Raw genomic sequence first — 18,243 nt, 5'->3', positions numbered from 1 at the left:
GTTACATACCTCTCGTCTTTTTTAATTAAATATCAACTATTCAACGTTATTTAACGGCTGGGCCAAAAAAATAGCAGTTCTATCAACGGTTTTCACTGATAAACGTCTGCAGGCGCGAGGAACAATTCTCCCGTTCTGTGACAAATGACTTGACGCTAACGGTTTTCTCCACGTTTGTACAATGCTGACAGTTAACGTTAAACAAGCAGCAATATCTTTGACACAACGTTATTATTTTGGTAAACAACAGCCCGGTAGTTACATACCTATCGTCGTTTTTTATAAAATCTCTTAAAAAGTATTTAACGTTATAACAGCCCGGCCAGAATAGATAACTGTCCTATCAACTGTTTTCACTAATAAACGTATGCAGGCGCGAGCGACAGTTCTCCCGTTCTAACGGTTTTTTTTCCACGTTTGCACAGCGTTGACAGTTAACGTCAAACAAGCAGATTACATCCATTATCGCTCTTTTCTGTTTTGCGTGTTAAATAATTACAATAAATACTTATAAATAGGCTGTGAGGCTGCCGGTTTATATCAAATTCAGAAAGGACTCTCTGCACTTCTATAACATGATAGAATCAACTATTGTATTTTATTAATGAAATGCAGAGATGTGTCTTTCCATCATTGTTATAAAATAACTAGACTAGATTTAAGGCAGAAGCACAGTTTTACGACTCCTTTCCATATTCTGAAATGTATTTATATGGGAAGAGGAAAAACATATCTTGCTCATGCCAGAAACTACTACTATTACTGAAGCCTAAGCTCTTCTGGTTTAATGTCCTCTCTAAAAGTAGAAGTGCAGTATTTTGCTATATTATATATAGGAAACTATCATCAAAACATAACGAGTTTTGCAAATCATAAGATTACAATGTTTAACCGGTGAAAAACAATGATCACAATGACAATTAAAGGTCATAACTGCATATACTGTATATTCAATTAAGCCTGGTCTGTATTGTTTGAGGAGGCCTTTTATTGTGTTAGCATGAACCTTGATATAACATTACATGCATAATTTGATGAGTAAGTTAATACTGTGGGGGAATTGGTATTATAATATGTGTGTTTGACAAATGACTATACAGTAAATCTAATAATGTGCTTCCTCCAATCAAGTCGGATTAATAAAGGATAGGTTTCATGATATAGCTGCGTTTCTAAGGAAAATTATTTCTCCTAAGAAACATTTTATCTCACATTAGAAACACAGAATACATTGGACTTTTGCATTCTTGTCAAAAGACAGTTTATTTGATTTTCTAACATGTGTTTCATATACAGTAACTTGCAGTCAGTGGCACATTTTCCTATCATGTGGATACACAAAGCTATTAGAACAAGGTTTAATGCACACAAGAGTATTGCTAAGTTCCATCATCTATCTTTAAAAAATGGACACGCAAAAAATCTAGAAGAGAAATGGAGAATTAGTACTATTTATATTTGTGGAATATGCAAAGTAAAAGTGGCTCCAAGGATGTTTTCAAACCTGCCAAAACTGCACAGTCCTTAAACACACACGCACAAAAAAAGATTTAAAGAAGTGTTTGAGAGATTACCTGTATATAGTGATACCATCTGAGATGTCAAAAACACCATAATGTCCTAACAATATAAGTGACAGAAAAGGCTTGTTAAAATTCAATACTCTAAAAAACACACAAGTACATTAGAGGTATTTTATGTGGATTGTTCATTAGACTTTAAAGGGCTTTAATAGGGGTTTAAATATTTTACATGGATAACTAGTGACGTTATGGGGGTATAATTTCAGCTCCTTTCAAAATAAAATTCATTATGAAACAGTATAATGTTCATCTGCAGTCTCCACAGACAGGATTAAAGTGAACTGAAATGTAGCTTAACGTGGTATACAGCGTATTAGACAGTGTCTTCTGTGTTACTAGCCTCTGCCACCTCCTTGGCAGCATTGTCCCTGTTGGACTTTTGCTCTCTGCCTCCCACCCTGGCCCTCCTCTCCTCCTCTTTCTTCTCTTTGTGCAGCAGGCGATAGTTGAGTCCCATCCCTGCAAAGAGGAAGACGCTGGAGACGACAAGGAGGATCCCGCAGCCCTGGTACGTGTACTTGTAATCATGATAGATGTCTTTGAACTTCCCTGTATAGACAAAAAGAGTCACATTTTATAGTTTTAGTCGTCTTTGAGCTGTGGTAAATTATACATTATTAAAAGGGTTGGTCATAAACTCACCAAGCAAAGGGGGCCCTAACAAAACAGGACCACACTCCACTATAGTGACCAGCCCAACAGCACTGGAGAAGCGCTGAGCTCCCACCAGGTCCATCAGGGTCTCAAACAGCACTGAGCTCAGCCAGCCGAAAGCAAACCCAAAGAACATGGCATAAATCACAAATCCTGTGTAGTCAACTGAGAGTGGTGCAAAAATGTGGCAAACACCATTGTACAGCACAGAGGCGGCGAAGAAGTACTGTATTCTTGGTCGGACCCACTTAGTGTTCGCCACAATGCCCATTGAGGGCCGGGCAACCATGTCGACGAAAGCCAGCACGGACAGTAAGAAAGCTGCCTTCTCTTTAGGGATATCTTTACTCTTCGCAAAATTACTGAGGAACACCAGTGGTGCAAAGAGGCCGAAAAACATGATAATATTGCCCATGATATAAAGCAAAAAGCCACGGTGCTTGAACAAAGAGAGATCGATGAAGCTGTTAATGGTCTGCACTACAGTCCTCCTCTCTGTCGTCTTCTCCACAGGCTTGGGTTTTGGCCCTATGGGCCGCATGAGAGATCCGGCGATGCAGCAGTTGAAGAGCAGGCCACCCAGGATCAGGAAGCTTCCTCTCCAGCCGAACTGGTCGAAGAGCCAGGTGTTCAGAGGAGCCAGGGTGGAGAGGAAGACGGGGCTTCCGGCCATGGCTATTCCATTAGCAATAGGCCGCTTCTTATAGAAGTACTTTCCGATCATAGTGAGGGCGGGGTTCAGGTTGAAGGCCAATCCCAAACCTGAAAGGAAGTGATTAAAAATGTGTAAGTGTATTTGGTTTCTGTTAGTATAGAAGTTGAAAAGAAGAATGGTGCATGCACCTTTTAGTTACTGTATAACTCTTCAGTCTTAATGGTTATTCTTGTTTAGTTACTAATCCACTTATTTTATGTACATGATCAAAATAAAGATATCCATGACTAACAGTGTTCGGAAATCAGTATTTCTTTGTGCTATTATTTTTAACGAACACTAGATGGCGCCAGTGTGCAGTGGAGAAAAAAAGGTGACTCATGACTAAACTTCAAAATGTGAAAAGTTAAAATTAGGTACCTCCCACTACACCAATACAAAAGTACAGTGCTTGAACAGAATTGCAGAAAGAGGCAGCAACAAGGCCCAGTCCAGACAGGCACCCTCCTGCCATCATAACAGGACGACTCCCATATTTATTAACCAGGATGCTGCTGATTGGACCTGAGGTAGAAGAAAAAACAAACAAACACATAGATTACAGAGCAGAAAGATGGTGATTTCTATCCAATCATCAATGCACAGTTCTATATTTAACCACCAGAGAGCTCCAGTGTCACAGCAGTGGCTCAGCCAATTCAAACAACTTCTGCAATCTCATTTCTGTCAGTGCTGCACTGCAGTAGATGTGTTCACATGCCATTAATAATGCGATCTGTCAGAAAAACCATGAAGGCTGTAATGAAATAAGCATCTATTTGGATCTGGGATTCATAAAAATTGACAGAGGGATAATTTGTTTGTTGATTCGTCATAAATGGGCTGTAAACACATTTGAAATGATTACTGGAAGTACCTCAGTTCAGACAAGAGGGTGGGTGTACCAGTGTGCATGTTTTAAGGGGGTTGGGGTTGATGTATGTGTAAAATTAAAAATATTTTTAATTATTTTTAACAGTTTTGTCATATTGTGAACTAATCCAGAAGAAAGATCTTCATAATTAATCAACTTATTAATATGCACGTAACCTGAATTCAACGCAAAAATTCAAGAAAATGGCAATGATTTGTGAACAAAATGAACGATGGGCTCAGGTCACAAAACAACATCTCCATCTACGTCTTATAACAAACCAGCCTAAATGAGTATGAGGACCCACATGGCAGACACTTCTGCCTTCCTGCCAAATCCCAGCACTGTCCAATGAACCCAAATAGAAAGTGACAGTTTTTGTTTAGAGGTTGTCCACACTCATTTGCCAGCACGGTGCAAGACAAAGGGTTTTATAAATTGTAATGCAGCCGGTCTCCGCACTAACAATGAGTTCTTTCCTTCCGCCTTGCAGGGAGGGTTGCTTGGGATAAAAAGGTTGGAGACACACCAATGTAGAATATTATGAATGTAATGAATCAAAAATTGGAGGAGTGCAGAGGTATGCAACAGTAGGTTGTTAATGAACTTCTCCTGCTGATGTGCTCTGAATGTTTACCACAGAGGGTAACAGACTCGGCTGTCATCCACACACAGCGCTGACAAACATTTCCGCACTTACTTTCAATTACCATGCATAGAGTGCTTTCATCTGTGTATATTTACATCTATACATTTGCATTAATTAACATTGTTAAAAAATATGGAAAACAGACACACGTTTAGAACCAATATGTACTTGTTCTGATAGGATATATGAAAAAACACACAGCAAGGTAAAAGACTTAAGTCTAGTCACATGTTCTTGCTGTGTAACTGAGAGACCTTTGACCCCAGCAGGGAATGTGTGGCTAGATTATAATCAGCATTTTTCCTGTATAGGGAGAGGCAAGTTACTCTTTCCTTTGACATACCGTTCTAGTTTGTTCCCCATATTCTTTTTCCTTATGCTCAGGGTGGGAAGCTAACATGCTATTAGCCTTAATGCCCTGTTCATTGCATCTTGATGTATCAGTAATTTAAAAGACAATGGTTTGTGATTATCCAAGGGAAACTACATATCTGATAACTCATCGGCTATCGTAAAACAATAACATTATCATTCAACTTCCTAGCAAACACTGTCGCTAGCTAGGAATATATATGCCTTTCCTGTTGTATTGTCTAACACAGGAAAGGCGTACATTCTTAGCTAACATGTATAATAGCTAGGATGTTGCTGAATGCTAATGTTAGCTATTGTCTAACAGAGGCTAATGAGATATTACATGTTTTCAGCCGCTGATCAATTCAGGAAGTCTTGAAATAGAAAGGCGTAAATTCCTAGCTACAGGTAATGTTAGCTAGCTTGGGTAATGTTAGCTAGGAATTGGTTTAATGCTAGCTAAAAGATAAAGTGATCAAATTACTTGCGTTTATATGATTCGAAACCTGGAAAACTACACTACTCAACAACATAGCAGCATTTTAGCCTTGTGACATCAGAAGAATATGGGCACAGTGTAATTTAGTGAATAGGCAACAAATGGCAGCTTACTTTTACAGAGCTTTTGTGGCGTAAATATAATCCATAGTAAGGTAAAGATGTAATCTGTTCAACATAATGCATGCACATGAAAGCCATAGCAAAAAATACTATGTCCACTGTCATTCATTACAGATCTTGCAAATAAATTATAGGCCTACACTTATGCCAGAATTAAGTATTTGAAGTAGTTTTATAGGCTGTATTATTTTCCACTTCACATCAGTTTAGCACACTAAAGCAACTTTCCTGAAACTTCCCTGAGATTAAAAAAGATGCTTAAGTCATCATTTCCCCAGTTTATCACACGTTCGAGGAAAGAGAACTGCTGTGTTTTGATTTCAGAGCAGACGGTCTGGAGGGACGAGGAGAGCTCCTTTGAACTCTGTTCTCTCCGTGTTGAATATCACGCACATGAATAGGCCCTTATCATCACCTGACCGGCCGGACCTGTGTGACCCAGCATTCATTTCATCGGTGCACGAACACAGCCAAACACAAAACTCTCAAAGCACAAGGGAAAACAATAAGCGGGTAAAGCAAAGCTCAAACCCATTCATGTGCTCCCGAGACAGATAATGTTGCCTTTTTATAAACAAAACTTCAATGGCGGAGTTACAGTATTGTTTTTCTCAGTATGAGATATTTGATTTAAGCTGCACCATAATTCTGAGAATCTGCGGGCTATTTGTGAACACACTGAAGCTGAAAGGCAACAATGCAAGACTATTTTCAATCAGAAAAACATGGATTAGCTTTTAAGTGAACACTCCAGGAATAAATCTTTTGCAGTGGTGCTAAGAGCCAGATATGGATTCAATCTATAAAACTTCTTGATGTGTTAAATGTCAAGTGTAAAGAAACCATGTTCTGCAGGTTGTAATATGTGTTGTGGCTCACCTCCGCCGTACATGCATGCTAACATGATGGAAGAGATCCAGGACACCTGGCTGCTGGTCACATCGAAGATTGCCTCGATCTCTTTAAAGAAGACAGTGATGGACTTTGGGAACGCATAGGAGAATCCGATAGAGATGAAGGCCCCAGCTACCACCATCCATCCCCAGCCACCCTCAGGGGGTGTGTAGCCTACAGGACCACCTACGGCGGGCGCCATCTTTATTCACAAAACTTCTCTTCAATTTCAACACGATTCACAGCTTTGAGGACCTGTTCAGGAGAGAAAGAAAAAGGGCACATTATCAGCTGCTAGTAGATCTTGAAACATGTTTTTCTGATTTTCAGAATAATATTAGTTAGCGAGAGGACATTATGAAAAACAAGTTCACTGACCGACAGTTAAGTGTTGAATAAATGGTTGGAGTGCAGAGATCAATCCATCATTGAATATATCAAACTGTTAAACTTGATGACTTGAAGTTGATATTTTGCCTGAAGCTTTGAAACATTTAACAACATGAAAAGTTTTTTTTTTTTTATCAACTCTGTAAATGGAAAACATCAGCAGCAGTGTAACTTGGTGTTCAACGTGATATTTTAAGAACCTTGTATAAAGCATTACGTTATCTTATAACTGACTTGATAGTAAAAAGAGGAATTAAAAAGACTTTAGGTAAGAAATGTAATTAAGTTTTAATATGGAATCAAAGTTATTGCTAAAATAACATTTCCAAAAGTTTAAAAAAATAAATTTCAGTTGGTTTTACATTCACCTCTCTCTTTACTATTCTGTATCACATTGGGTGATTTCTGGAGCAGAAGTTTGTTGTTGTACAATCACTTGGAGATATAACAGTAGCTCTTACTGGCTATCACCTGCATGGATACATGCTCACCCTTGAACTTTCCATTATGATGGTTTAAATGAATCACAGCTTAGGTTTACATATTATTTTACAATGGCCATGAAAGTGGCAAGATGATGCATACCAATTTAACTGTTGCTGAAGCATTTTAGTTGCCTTAGATAGAAAATTGATTCTTGAACTTTTCAAGGTCAAATGTTTCAAAGCTGAGGAAAATGTTCCTATCAAACAGACTGACTCCAAAAATAACAATAATTTTGAAGAAGTGTAACCATTTTCATCTTTTATTTTACGACCACAGCCATGTACTTATTTCTCTAACACCCAGTAAGTGCTTGTTACTTCTATTGAAATTCTTAAAGACCATCTCCAGTCAGCGCCAGGCTTTAAGACATATAAAATGCTCTACTTGAAACAATAAATTGTGTCTGCTATGTTTTTTCTGCAAAATACATTTAAGTACCTTGTAAAAGTCCTCTCAAGGCATCTCCTCCTTCTCCCTCATTAAGAATCTGCTTAGGCCCCGCCCACTATGAACTATGTTTCTCCTTTCGCACAATGACAGCTGAAAACAAAACACGTCTCTGCCATCGTTTAGCGGCTAATTGTTGGAACTTGAAGCTAGCTTGAAATGTAGTCATTGGTAGCAGTAACGCTAATGTTAGCAGTCAGTAGTGAGTTTGTAAGAATTACAATGATGGTTACAGCTGGCTCGTGCATCGCCGAAGTGGTTGCCATAGGTTACACATAATGATATGCATAGCGTCACCCCGTCCATTAACGGGATTGGCTCCTTAGGTTTGTGACGTCTCAAACCTGCCGATCTGAAAACGTGTTGTTCAGCCTGTCTTTGGTACACTGCAGATTAAGAGCAGACAGGCCCAGCCATGGAGATGACTGCTGAAGTTGTCCCTGATACGTCTTGTAGCCCATGAGAAACACCACATGGGGATGTTTACAAGGTTAAATACTGGATTTTCTCTGGAGGGGGGCTTTGTATATGCATTTTATATCCCATTTAGGATGTATCTATGCTGACTGTCTGACAGAATTGATCTTTGTCCACACATCCATCGCATGACCTCTGACCTCTCTTTTCCCTCATGCATCTCATCTTCAGTATATTGACATAACTTGCCTCCTACTCAGTTCATTGTATAAATTCCCTCTGAACATGTACCACATCCAGTACAAGCTCTCTGTACTGACCTGTGAGGACTCCTCAGAACCTCTGCTTTGCTGATACCTCCTGTGTGTTTGGAAAGAGATCAAATTTGTGTATAATATTTCCCTGACTCGACAAAAAAAGCTTTTGATTAAGGATACTGTTTCTGGTTATGCACTGCTTTGAATTGCTCTCTGCATGTATTCACTGAGCTCCCACAGTCTCACTTTAGAGGTGATAAATAAGAGTCCATCTGCAGAGTCAAACAACTTACTGTATTGTGTACACAGGGGAGACTATAGAGAGAGAGCATCAGTCAGCGCACGGGCACAGGTTGAATTCACACTGCTCAATAGCTCAGGGCCATGCTCAGGAGTGGGTGATGATGTAGTGTTTTTTAGCCAAGGAGGACTTGATGCGGTTGATGAATTGGTTTAGTGCTCTGAAAACTTATTGGATAAGCCAGTAGTGTGCAGCGAGTAGTGAATATTTAATGCGTTAAAGAAATTTTGTTATTGAGCTGGGACTTTAGCTGCGGCTCTGCAGCTGTAAATGTGCCTCCTGCATTATTCTACACATGCAGTAGGTAGCCTAATGGAAAGAGATAAGAGGACCCTTTTATTTATTCATAGACGCTGACATTACGGGTCACTGCGAATAATTAGATAGTAACTGTTTGTGTGTATGAAATTAAATGAGCACATAGTTTACTTATAAACATTTCTTTCTTTTACACTGAAAGTTTTACATTGAACAATCAAGCATTCGTCAGCATATAATCTTAAAGTTAAAGTAACTTATAACAAGAGGAGGCCTGTTTGCTGTTTCAAGCTTTTACTCTCACTTAAACAAAACCACCAAGAAGAGGTGGAGTTGTTTGGCTAACAGCTAATAGCTAACAGCTTACAACTAACAGATACCATTTGTGCCTACTTATTGTGAAGTTGCTTTATAGTAAAACATTTTGGGAATTTATTTGCTTTTTTTGAAAAGAGAAGCTTGAAATCAATCTGAGACTCGAGTATGGAGCAGGTGTAGTTAGCCTAGCTTAGCATAAAGAGTGGATGCAGGGGGGAAAAAAAACAATCCTACATCAATCTCAAAGATCTCAGTTTCGTTCTCTTTGGCAGCACCTGTGGTGATAAACGGTAATTGCGGGAGCACACTTCCCAGATATCCAGACAGTGCTGCATGTGTGACGTCCACGGCTGGCTCCGGTTGTAACTCTTGATTTTCCTGGCTGACGGTCGCTTTCCTTTTCAGACTGTTTGCTTCATCTGAGCTTCGAGTTTGTTTCTTCTTCTTTGGATTTTCACTTCTTGTTGAAGTTGTATCTGTAGTCATCCATCTTCTCTTTGTTTGTTCAGCCATAGTAGATTACTGTTTACTCGCAACACTCGCAGAGAGCGGAAAAGCAGCCGCTTAGCTCCGCCTACCCTCTCTGGCAGACCAACCACTGCTGGCTGATGGAAAACGCGTCACTAACTGGGCGCCGCTTGGGATTTTTCCTGCAAAAGTCGCCACAGACATCCAGTGTGTAATATGGCAAATGCAAAGGCTTTTTTACCGATTGCGTTGTTTTTTTCTGACAGGTATGAAATTGTTGTCACATTTGATCATTAGATTACGTTCACCTGTAGTGTTACCGATCCTGAAATCTGAAGGTCTGCACAATTACAAGGAAAGTTTGTTGAAAGATTTTCACTGTCTGAAAACAGTCAGCACACATCCACCAAGCAGCCTCTCAAATAGGACAGTATGCTGGGGAAATGTACTTTACTGGCAGACAGTGCTGTCTGTATTTAAAAAAAAAAAGAATAAAAAATTCAGCGGTTGACACCAGATGATGAATGGTGGAACAAGTTAAGACAGACAGGACTCTAGATAAAATGGCAAAAACGCTGAAAGAATGAATATAATGGATAATTTCACACTAAGGATTGATCACTTGTCTCTAAAAGAGGGCAGAGTATTAAACAATTCAGAGAAAGCTGCAGAGTTGATTGATTTAATCCATGCAGGAGAATGATATATGTAGACAAACGGGCAGAGGCATCAGTGCTAACCCCCCTCATACTGTAAAGGTCTAAATAAAGCAGCCAAAGTGGGTGGCCTGAAAGTGCCACTTGACAACACACACATACCAACACTGAGCGGGGGGGTCGCTCTGCAGAGGACATCAGCAGAGGTTTGATGTCACTGCTTTAAAGATACAAGACTTTTTTTCACATGGAGTTCAGTTAACTAACATGGGTTTCTTACAGCACTGTGGAACCCCAGGCTTGGTATGTGAAGTTATGAAACCCCTTTATGTGACATGACCCACATTAGCAGAAGGGCAACTTCAGCAAAGAACGCCCTCCTTATAGAGATATCCTCCATATGCTGCATTCAGGGACCCCACCTCGGCCTGTTCTCTCTAAGAGGGCTTCAGGGAAATAATCCTTCTCTCGACTTTGTTGAATTCTGACTGGGTTTTGATTTATTGTGAGCAACACTGAAATAAATAGGTCAAAGAGAGACGCTCAAGCTGGTTAGATTAACAACAAAAGTAGCTGAAATGTCAAATTAACCTGTAATTTTACATTCTTGGCTACATTACTGGCTCGATTTGTCATAAATTCAGGCATGCTTTGGACCCGAGGCCACCGATATCACTTCAAACTTGAGAGCAGGCTTGGACTGGCAATCTGGAAACTCTGCCAAATACAAGATGGGCCACCATAGTGGGCCGCCAGGAAAAAATCGACTTATTGGCCATGGCCCACTACTCCAAAAAAGACACCGCAGTTCAGGCTGGATTACACATTCTGAAAGGGAGAGAATCAAAACACACACAGATCTGTGTTATCTGCTCCTCTCCTAATGTCTGTCTCCTCCCTGCACTCATGATAACTGATAACCTGCACACGTATCACCTCCTGCTCATCTCATTCACAGCTTGTGGAGATGTATTTTATTCTTTATAAAGATTGTGCACAGAAATACGGGAGCGATCGCGAAAATTGCCAGGGCCAGATTCTGTTCCCAGTCCGACCCTGCTTGAGAGAATGACTGTTGATTCCCACTTTTTACATAAAGCAACATTAAAGTTCTGGTCAAAGGACAGTCTGAGTCTAACTCCAAAAATATAAGAAAGGGATAAAATGTAATTGTTTTTTATTAACAAAATAGAATGGCCATTCCTTTTCAAAGTAAGGCAGCATACAACCAGCAAACACAAGCCGTAAAGAAATCATCTAACTTCACAAATTGAACTTTTCTGGTACACCAGGTGTGCCGATATAAAAATGTGTTCCAATTATGTTTTCCCGTAGTTCTCTTATATTGTTGCTCTGCTGCCACCGCCTCACCCTTGATCACACGGCGTGCAGAGGCCTCCTCTGAAAATCAATAAACATTACTTTGGCGTTGCCACATTCCCCCAAATACATGTGGCCGAGACCAAAGAAATGTTTATTGATTTTCAGAGGAGGCCCCTGCACCCTATATGTGATGAAGGGTGAGGTGGTGGCAGCAGAGCAAGTAGTTTGACACTTTGTAGACAAGAAGCTTAAAGGCTGAATGAGAAGGATTTTATTTAAAAACAATGTAAAGCCTCATAAGAAAATAATAAATCTAAATGATCACTAAATATGTGTGGCAGAGCCTGCATCGGCAGAGACCCTGCTGTCTGCCTGTATTTGCAAATTCTTGTATTATTTTGCTGCGTTCATGCTGATGAGAAGTTGTGAGATGCTCGCAGTCTTTTTGACCCAGGTCTGGACTGAGCTGCACACACACAACCGCAGGGAAAGCACAGACAGAGGGCAGGATGAAGCATGGCTTCAGCTGGATTTACACAAAATCATGCTGCAGGCTTGTGTGGAGGCGGGGCCATGTTTGTTTGTGCTTTAGAACATAAACGCTCAGAAAGTCACTATTTATTTCATAGATTTTTTACTCTCTCTAACAACACTCCCTCTATTAATTTTTTTGATTTTTTGGGGGCTTTTTGCCTTTATTTACAGGACAGCTGAAGAGAGGAAATGTGGGGAGTAGAGAGTGGGGGAAGACATGCACCAAATGAACCGGAGTCGAACCTTCGATCAGTGCGTTGAGGACTGTAGCCTCTGTGCAGGGCGCGCCTGCTCTACCAACTGAGCTAAACCAACACACCTCTCTTGCTCTTAATTAATTCCCTGGCTAGCTCAACCAACTCTGCTCGCTCTCGCACAGCCGGGGAGGAGGGGCCAAGTTTGAAAGTTGTGTTTAGAAACAACGACCAACAAATCCCATTCATGCTGCCTTTAATTTTGATGCAACTTAAGATGCTATAGGTAAAAAAAAACACATCAAAAGTTTCTCTTTTTCAAGGAAGTTTCATTGTAGAAATGTCACCGATGATGTCACTAATTTTATTCTTCTTTAATTCAGTTGGTTATTCTTTATTCTTTATATAATTAATTAAATAATAATGCATTAAATAATATAATGTGCTAGCAGACAGCGCTAAACTAGAAAACATAAGATTACAGGTGCATAATGGTCAACATAATAGCCTTCGGTACCTGTATGAAGTGAGGGTAACCTTAAAGGCACAGACTCTTATTTTGGAGGGTCACCTCAAAGGCACAGACTCTTATTCTGGAACTTGAATTCCAGATGCTTCTATTGGGATGCAGGTTGAGTCTTCCCAAAGGTGCAACTAATAGACACAGATTGTCCTTTGTTCCATCTGCTATTGATGTTTTAAACTAATTATAACCCCTGATGACATCACGTGTCTCTCTCTGTCCCTGCAGGATTTGCAGTGACGCGTTTAGAGGTCTTGTGCTGTGTTTGAGTATGATGCATTGGAAGTATTCGTGTTTGACAACTGTCTGTAAATTGCCCCTCAGGGACATTAAAGTTTAATTCAATCCATTTGATGTGGTGAATTTGTCTGATTAATTATAGATGAGAATCACACACTAAATATTTGCTCGGGGAAATTGCACACTCCTGTAATAAGTATTGTTTTAACACTGACAAAGCAATCCATCTTCCATGAATAACCAGCTGGAAATAGTCTACTTATGCAAGTAATTATTTTTAAAGTGATGTCTGGCAAATGTTGAATGTGCATAGTGTGTGTTTCAAGTGTCTTACCTTGGCAGGAGCTCTTGAAGTGGCCAGATGAGCTCTGCAGATAAACAGCAGTCTCTGAGGCACGTTAACACACCGCAGACTTCATTGAATGGGACTTGGAGTCTCTGAATATGTATGAAATAAAAAAGAAGTCACTGCGTATGTTTCACAGATCCTCGAGGAGTGATCTGAGGGTCTATATCCACTGCGACAGTCCAAAAGTTGCCAGTGGCACCTCGGCCTCAGACTTCATCTGCGTCCAAGCTGAAAAGTTGAGTTCATTCAGAGCCCGGATCAAACAGCTGGACGATCTGGATACTATGGAGCTAAACGGTGAGGTCAGTCAACTTCTTATTCGCTGTGGGAGGCTTAGTGCAGTGCCCCTACAATGCTTTCTCCACCCCTCTGTCATGCGTCGGCTCTCACACAAGGTTACTGTAATTCACTGCAAGGGGGCCTCTAGTATTTGTGAGGGAGAGGATATCGTATTATGTCTGCACCCTCAGAGATAAGATGCTTTCTGGGACTCTGATTTCCTGCATTAGCGGATTTATAAGCCCCATTGGACGCTGCGGCTATAAGAAATCCATTTTACCTAAACAACAGACATTGTTTACCCAAAGCACCTGAAAGAAAGATTTCTGAACACTTCAGGGGTCAAGCATGGTTGAGCCTTTCTCCTAAACTCCCCGAGGAGCTATTAATGAGTCTGTTTAAGGGCTTGGGAAAGGAAAGGACCGAGTACAGGACGTTATTCAAACAGTCTTGCAAAGTGCCTTCAAATTCTTGACACCCCTGAAACATTATTTCTCTTTGTTGCGTTGTTTTATGTTGTTCCTCTCATTTTTTCCTCACTCCAATAAGGACTTTTATTGCTTTCAAATGGAGGATGCAGCAGAGTTCCACCTACAGTACAGTGTGTTCTCCCCGGCTGGCATTAGTTCAACTGCAGAGTGAGAAAAATGGAAATGGATACGGGACGAATACATTCACATTTGCACTCACTGAAACACACAGACACAAACACATCCTTTCTTTTATGTCTTAATGCAGTCTGCAATTTCCTACAAACTTAGATTACAGGCTTAAAAACTCTCTTTTTAATATCCAAATGCAACTTTATTATATTTACACTATGCTTAATCTAGGGAGGGGCTGCACATTGGTGCAGTGGTTAGCGCTGTCCCCTCACAGTTAGCAGATTCATGGTTTGGACGTAGTGGGCCTTTCTGTGTGGAGTTTGCATGTTCTCCCCGTGCATGCGTGGGTTCCTTCCATGTACTCCGGCTTCCTCCCACAGTCCAAAGACATTCTCGTTAGCTTCATTGCTGACTCTAAAATTGCCCGTAGTTGTGAGTGTGAGCGTGAAAGGTTGCCTGTCTCTATGTGTCAGCCCTGTGATTGATCAGTCCAGGGTGTACCCCGCCTCTCGCCCAATGATAGCTGGGATAGGATCTAGCCCCCCCGCGACTCTGAACAGGATAAGCAGTATACAGTAGATAATGGATGGATAGTTCTAGGGATGGCAATGTTGGTCAATGAAATCATTCATAGTCCCCAGAGGATGAAGGCTAGGCTTAGGCACTAATTTTTGTTCAGACATTCATGGTGTCAAGATAATGTATTTAGAGTCTGTCAGCCGATATGCGACAATCGCCAATATGTCAGAATTGGCCCAGATGTTTTCCAATATACACAGAGATGAAAACTTTAATTATCGTATTATTTACAGAACAAATAATGCAGAAAACAATGCTTGGGTTGATTAAGAAAAGACGTCATTACAGAGTTTGTCCAGCAGAACATGTGTCGACTTTCTACTTTACAACACTTTGCTACATTGCTAGCTCAGAAGAAAGAACGCAAGAAAGTAGATGGAGTTAGGCTAATTAGTGGGCGATGATGGAGTGAAGACCTCATTTACTGATGAAGTACTTATTTTAAAATCAGTGTCTTGTTGTTGTGAGCCTGACAGGGACCTGATTTAGCATCTTATCTTGAATCATAGCATTTCCTGTCAGCCTCCCTGTACTTGTGATTAGTGCTAATAAGCAAGTATTAGCGTGTTAGCATGCTAATTTACTGATGACACACTTATGTCAGTATCTTGTTGCTGTGAGCCTGACAGGGACTAAAAAAAGTAAAGACAGAAGACTATAAAGTGAAATGATTATCATAAAGCATATATCTTGAATCATAGCACTTCCTCTCTCCCTGTTAGCGTTCCGAGGCCTGGTTTAGTCTGCAGCTCGCGTTAGAAACCACAGCTTCGACTGACCTTATAGCATTGTCAGAGGGATTAAAATTGATTAGCTCAGCTATGAGAAACACAGCTCCTATGGAGTATAATAAGCTGCAGTAAAACAGCTATATGTACTCAATCAAAGTAGGACATTCTCAGTCAACACACACCACCAGTGTTCATTACTGTGACTGATTTTCCAAGAGGCTGCCTTATTCTGAAAAACACAATGCTTCGCTGTACTGTATCCCCCACCTAATCAAGTCTAAAGCATGTACCTCTCTGTTTACTCCGATATTACAGAATAAATCAGTCCTGCCACATAATAAGAGCACAAGGTGTCTCATGAAATTGGTTATTTTACAAAAACTGCGCCAGCAGTATAACCAGGAACCAAATAAACACGGCACCACCTCCAGTCGACTGGACTGGATGTAATTGCACCGTGTGCCAAAGAATTGACACTCACAGGTCAGACGTCAGCTGCAATTACCTTTTTTTCCCAGGCAGGGTGGTACACATGAAAGTGGAGTAAATCCTGGTTTTCTGGCCCGAGAGGGAGCGGGGTCTTCTGGGGGGTCAGGGCGAGGGCAGGATGATGCAAAAGCCAATTAACTCACACATACAAGAAGAAAACATGTATTCCATATAGAGGCTGCAGAGACAAGAGAGCTTTCACCTGGTACAGTGTATAAAATTGGCTTTACTTGCACATAAACTCTGTGTGTTTCTCTGTGTTCCTTTCAGTACAGATAAGCTGTTTCTGGCAGACATGCCCCACTCTGGAACAAGGCCAGACACCAGCCTCACTGAGACTGTGAGCCTGAGAGTGACTAAAGGGCTGTCCAGCTCCGGCTTCGACAGCAATGCATCATTTGCTCCAGAGAAGCAGTTCAGGGGACATTACTCTTCCGAATGGCTTACTAAAGGATATTATGCACTCATTAGATCCTTGAGACTCAAGGCATTACACTCATCACACTGGGAAGGGATGCACTTTTTGGACCCTAATGATGGAGCTCATCTTATCTCTGGGGACTGGAACTGGAGTCACATCCAGAGCAGTGGGTAGTTTCTAAGCTGTGATTAATCTGAAACAGTCAAGTACCAAAATTCAACAATTTACCTTCCTTGTCAGATCTTGTTAACATGTTTGATACATCCTGATTGAAAGAAATATCTGAGTTCTCTGGCTGGTTGCCCAAGAGGTCCCTACACAGTCAGCAAAAATCACTAATCCAGGGTAAAGCTAACTTAACTCTGCATTTATTGATATGTTTTTACTACAGTGACCCAAAACAGTAAAGTTGTGGGCTGTAAACAAAAAATCTGGGTAATAATTATCTGTGTGTTCGTCACTGAGTAACCACATTCACTCAAGCCATATGTACAAATACTAGCTCCATTGTTGTTGTAAAAACATTGAGATTAGTCCATCTGGAAAGTTAGAGGACATCTTTGGTGCTTGTCCCAATAACCTATAGTGTAATGTAAGCATAAACCAGAGCATCCACAATTAAGAGAGTAGGACCAGTTTGGAGAACATTGTAATTTTCTTTTAGGTTTAAACACAAAGTAAGTAATACCTCTTTCCCACCTAAATTTAGCGTGTTGACGCAGGTTTTTCAGACCTGGAAGGACCTGCTGGTAGATGCTGATTGTCTCTGCTCCCATTGCAAGTGAAGTATACTCCTGTCAGTCTCTTTTCTGCTGCGTCACTGTCTGATGTCACAAACGTGCCAGAGACAGGGTTAGTAAACATTGAAGATGTTACGGTGGTTCGGTCTTTACTGTATCTATTACTCATTCAGTCTGTGTAACAAACTCAGCGCCGAATGTCGATTGTAACCTTTCCCATTAAGCAAAAAGCCGGGTGTTTGTGGGTTTTTTGACCAGTGGGAAAGCGACATAAAAGATTCCTAATTATTTATTCTCGTCTTTGAACTCTTTCAAGTTAAGGTTAAGATTAAATATCTGGTGTCCATAGCAATATTATCATCCTGATCATGTATAACAGGCAAACTTCGTCAGCATTTAGTTAGGAGGGCATCCTGGACAATGATTACAACAGCTACATCACATCGTTGTTGTGTAGACACACCTGAGTGCTTTCCCGCCCTTACACAATCTAATGTGTCTAATTTGTACCGTGTTGTGTGGCTAAACACAAGGGTGACTGTGCATCCTAATGTGACCAGCGTACAGGTCTGTGCCAGGGCCTCTGCATCACAAAGCATATTTTGGAGACTCCATTTCAATGTTATCACACAGAGTTCACAACACGTATTGTTTGCAGTGATTAACACCAATAAGGCGCCACAAAAGGTGGTCGGAGAAAGGATCGGAAACCACAACTCAAGAGAGGTTTCTGATAAATACCTCAGTCACACGAGCTTTGGTTTGATCTTTTGTTTGTATACAAGCCCCCTCCTCTTCCATCAAACACGCACGCACACACACTCCTTTGTGCAGACCGATATCCGGCAACATAACACTTCCTGCCATAAAGGCCTCAGCTGTGGCCCACTACGCACGTGCCCTCTTGTGCAGCGT

The 18,243-nt window shown here is 40.8% G+C and overlaps 1 protein-coding gene across 1 annotated transcript; it reads right to left on the bottom strand.

Annotated features, from left to right (window-relative positions):
- Nucleotides 1-1,870: 1,870 nt before the first annotated feature.
- slc16a1a (solute carrier family 16 member 1a) lies at nt 1,871-13,535 on the bottom strand. Its single transcript, XM_069678452.1, has 5 exons — nt 13,470-13,535; nt 6,309-6,578; nt 3,313-3,456; nt 2,226-2,999; nt 1,871-2,132 (listed from the first exon to the last, which is right to left on the bottom strand). The coding sequence occupies exons 2-5, from the start codon at nt 6,523-6,525 to the stop codon at nt 1,897-1,899; spliced, it is 1,371 nt and encodes a 456-aa protein (XP_069534553.1). The 5' UTR covers nt 6,526-6,578; nt 13,470-13,535; the 3' UTR covers nt 1,871-1,896.
- Between the last annotated feature and the right edge of the window lie 4,708 nt (nt 13,536-18,243).

The sequence above is a fragment of the Semicossyphus pulcher genome, unplaced genomic scaffold (genome assembly GCF_022749685.1).
Source record: "Semicossyphus pulcher isolate SPU_LCO1_2020_fin unplaced genomic scaffold, fSemPul1.0.p SCAF_3, whole genome shotgun sequence".
Lineage (NCBI taxonomy): Eukaryota > Metazoa > Chordata > Actinopteri > Labriformes > Labridae > Semicossyphus > Semicossyphus pulcher.
The sequence above is the reverse complement of the archived record's forward strand: the minus strand, read 5'-3'. Positions and strand labels throughout refer to the sequence as shown.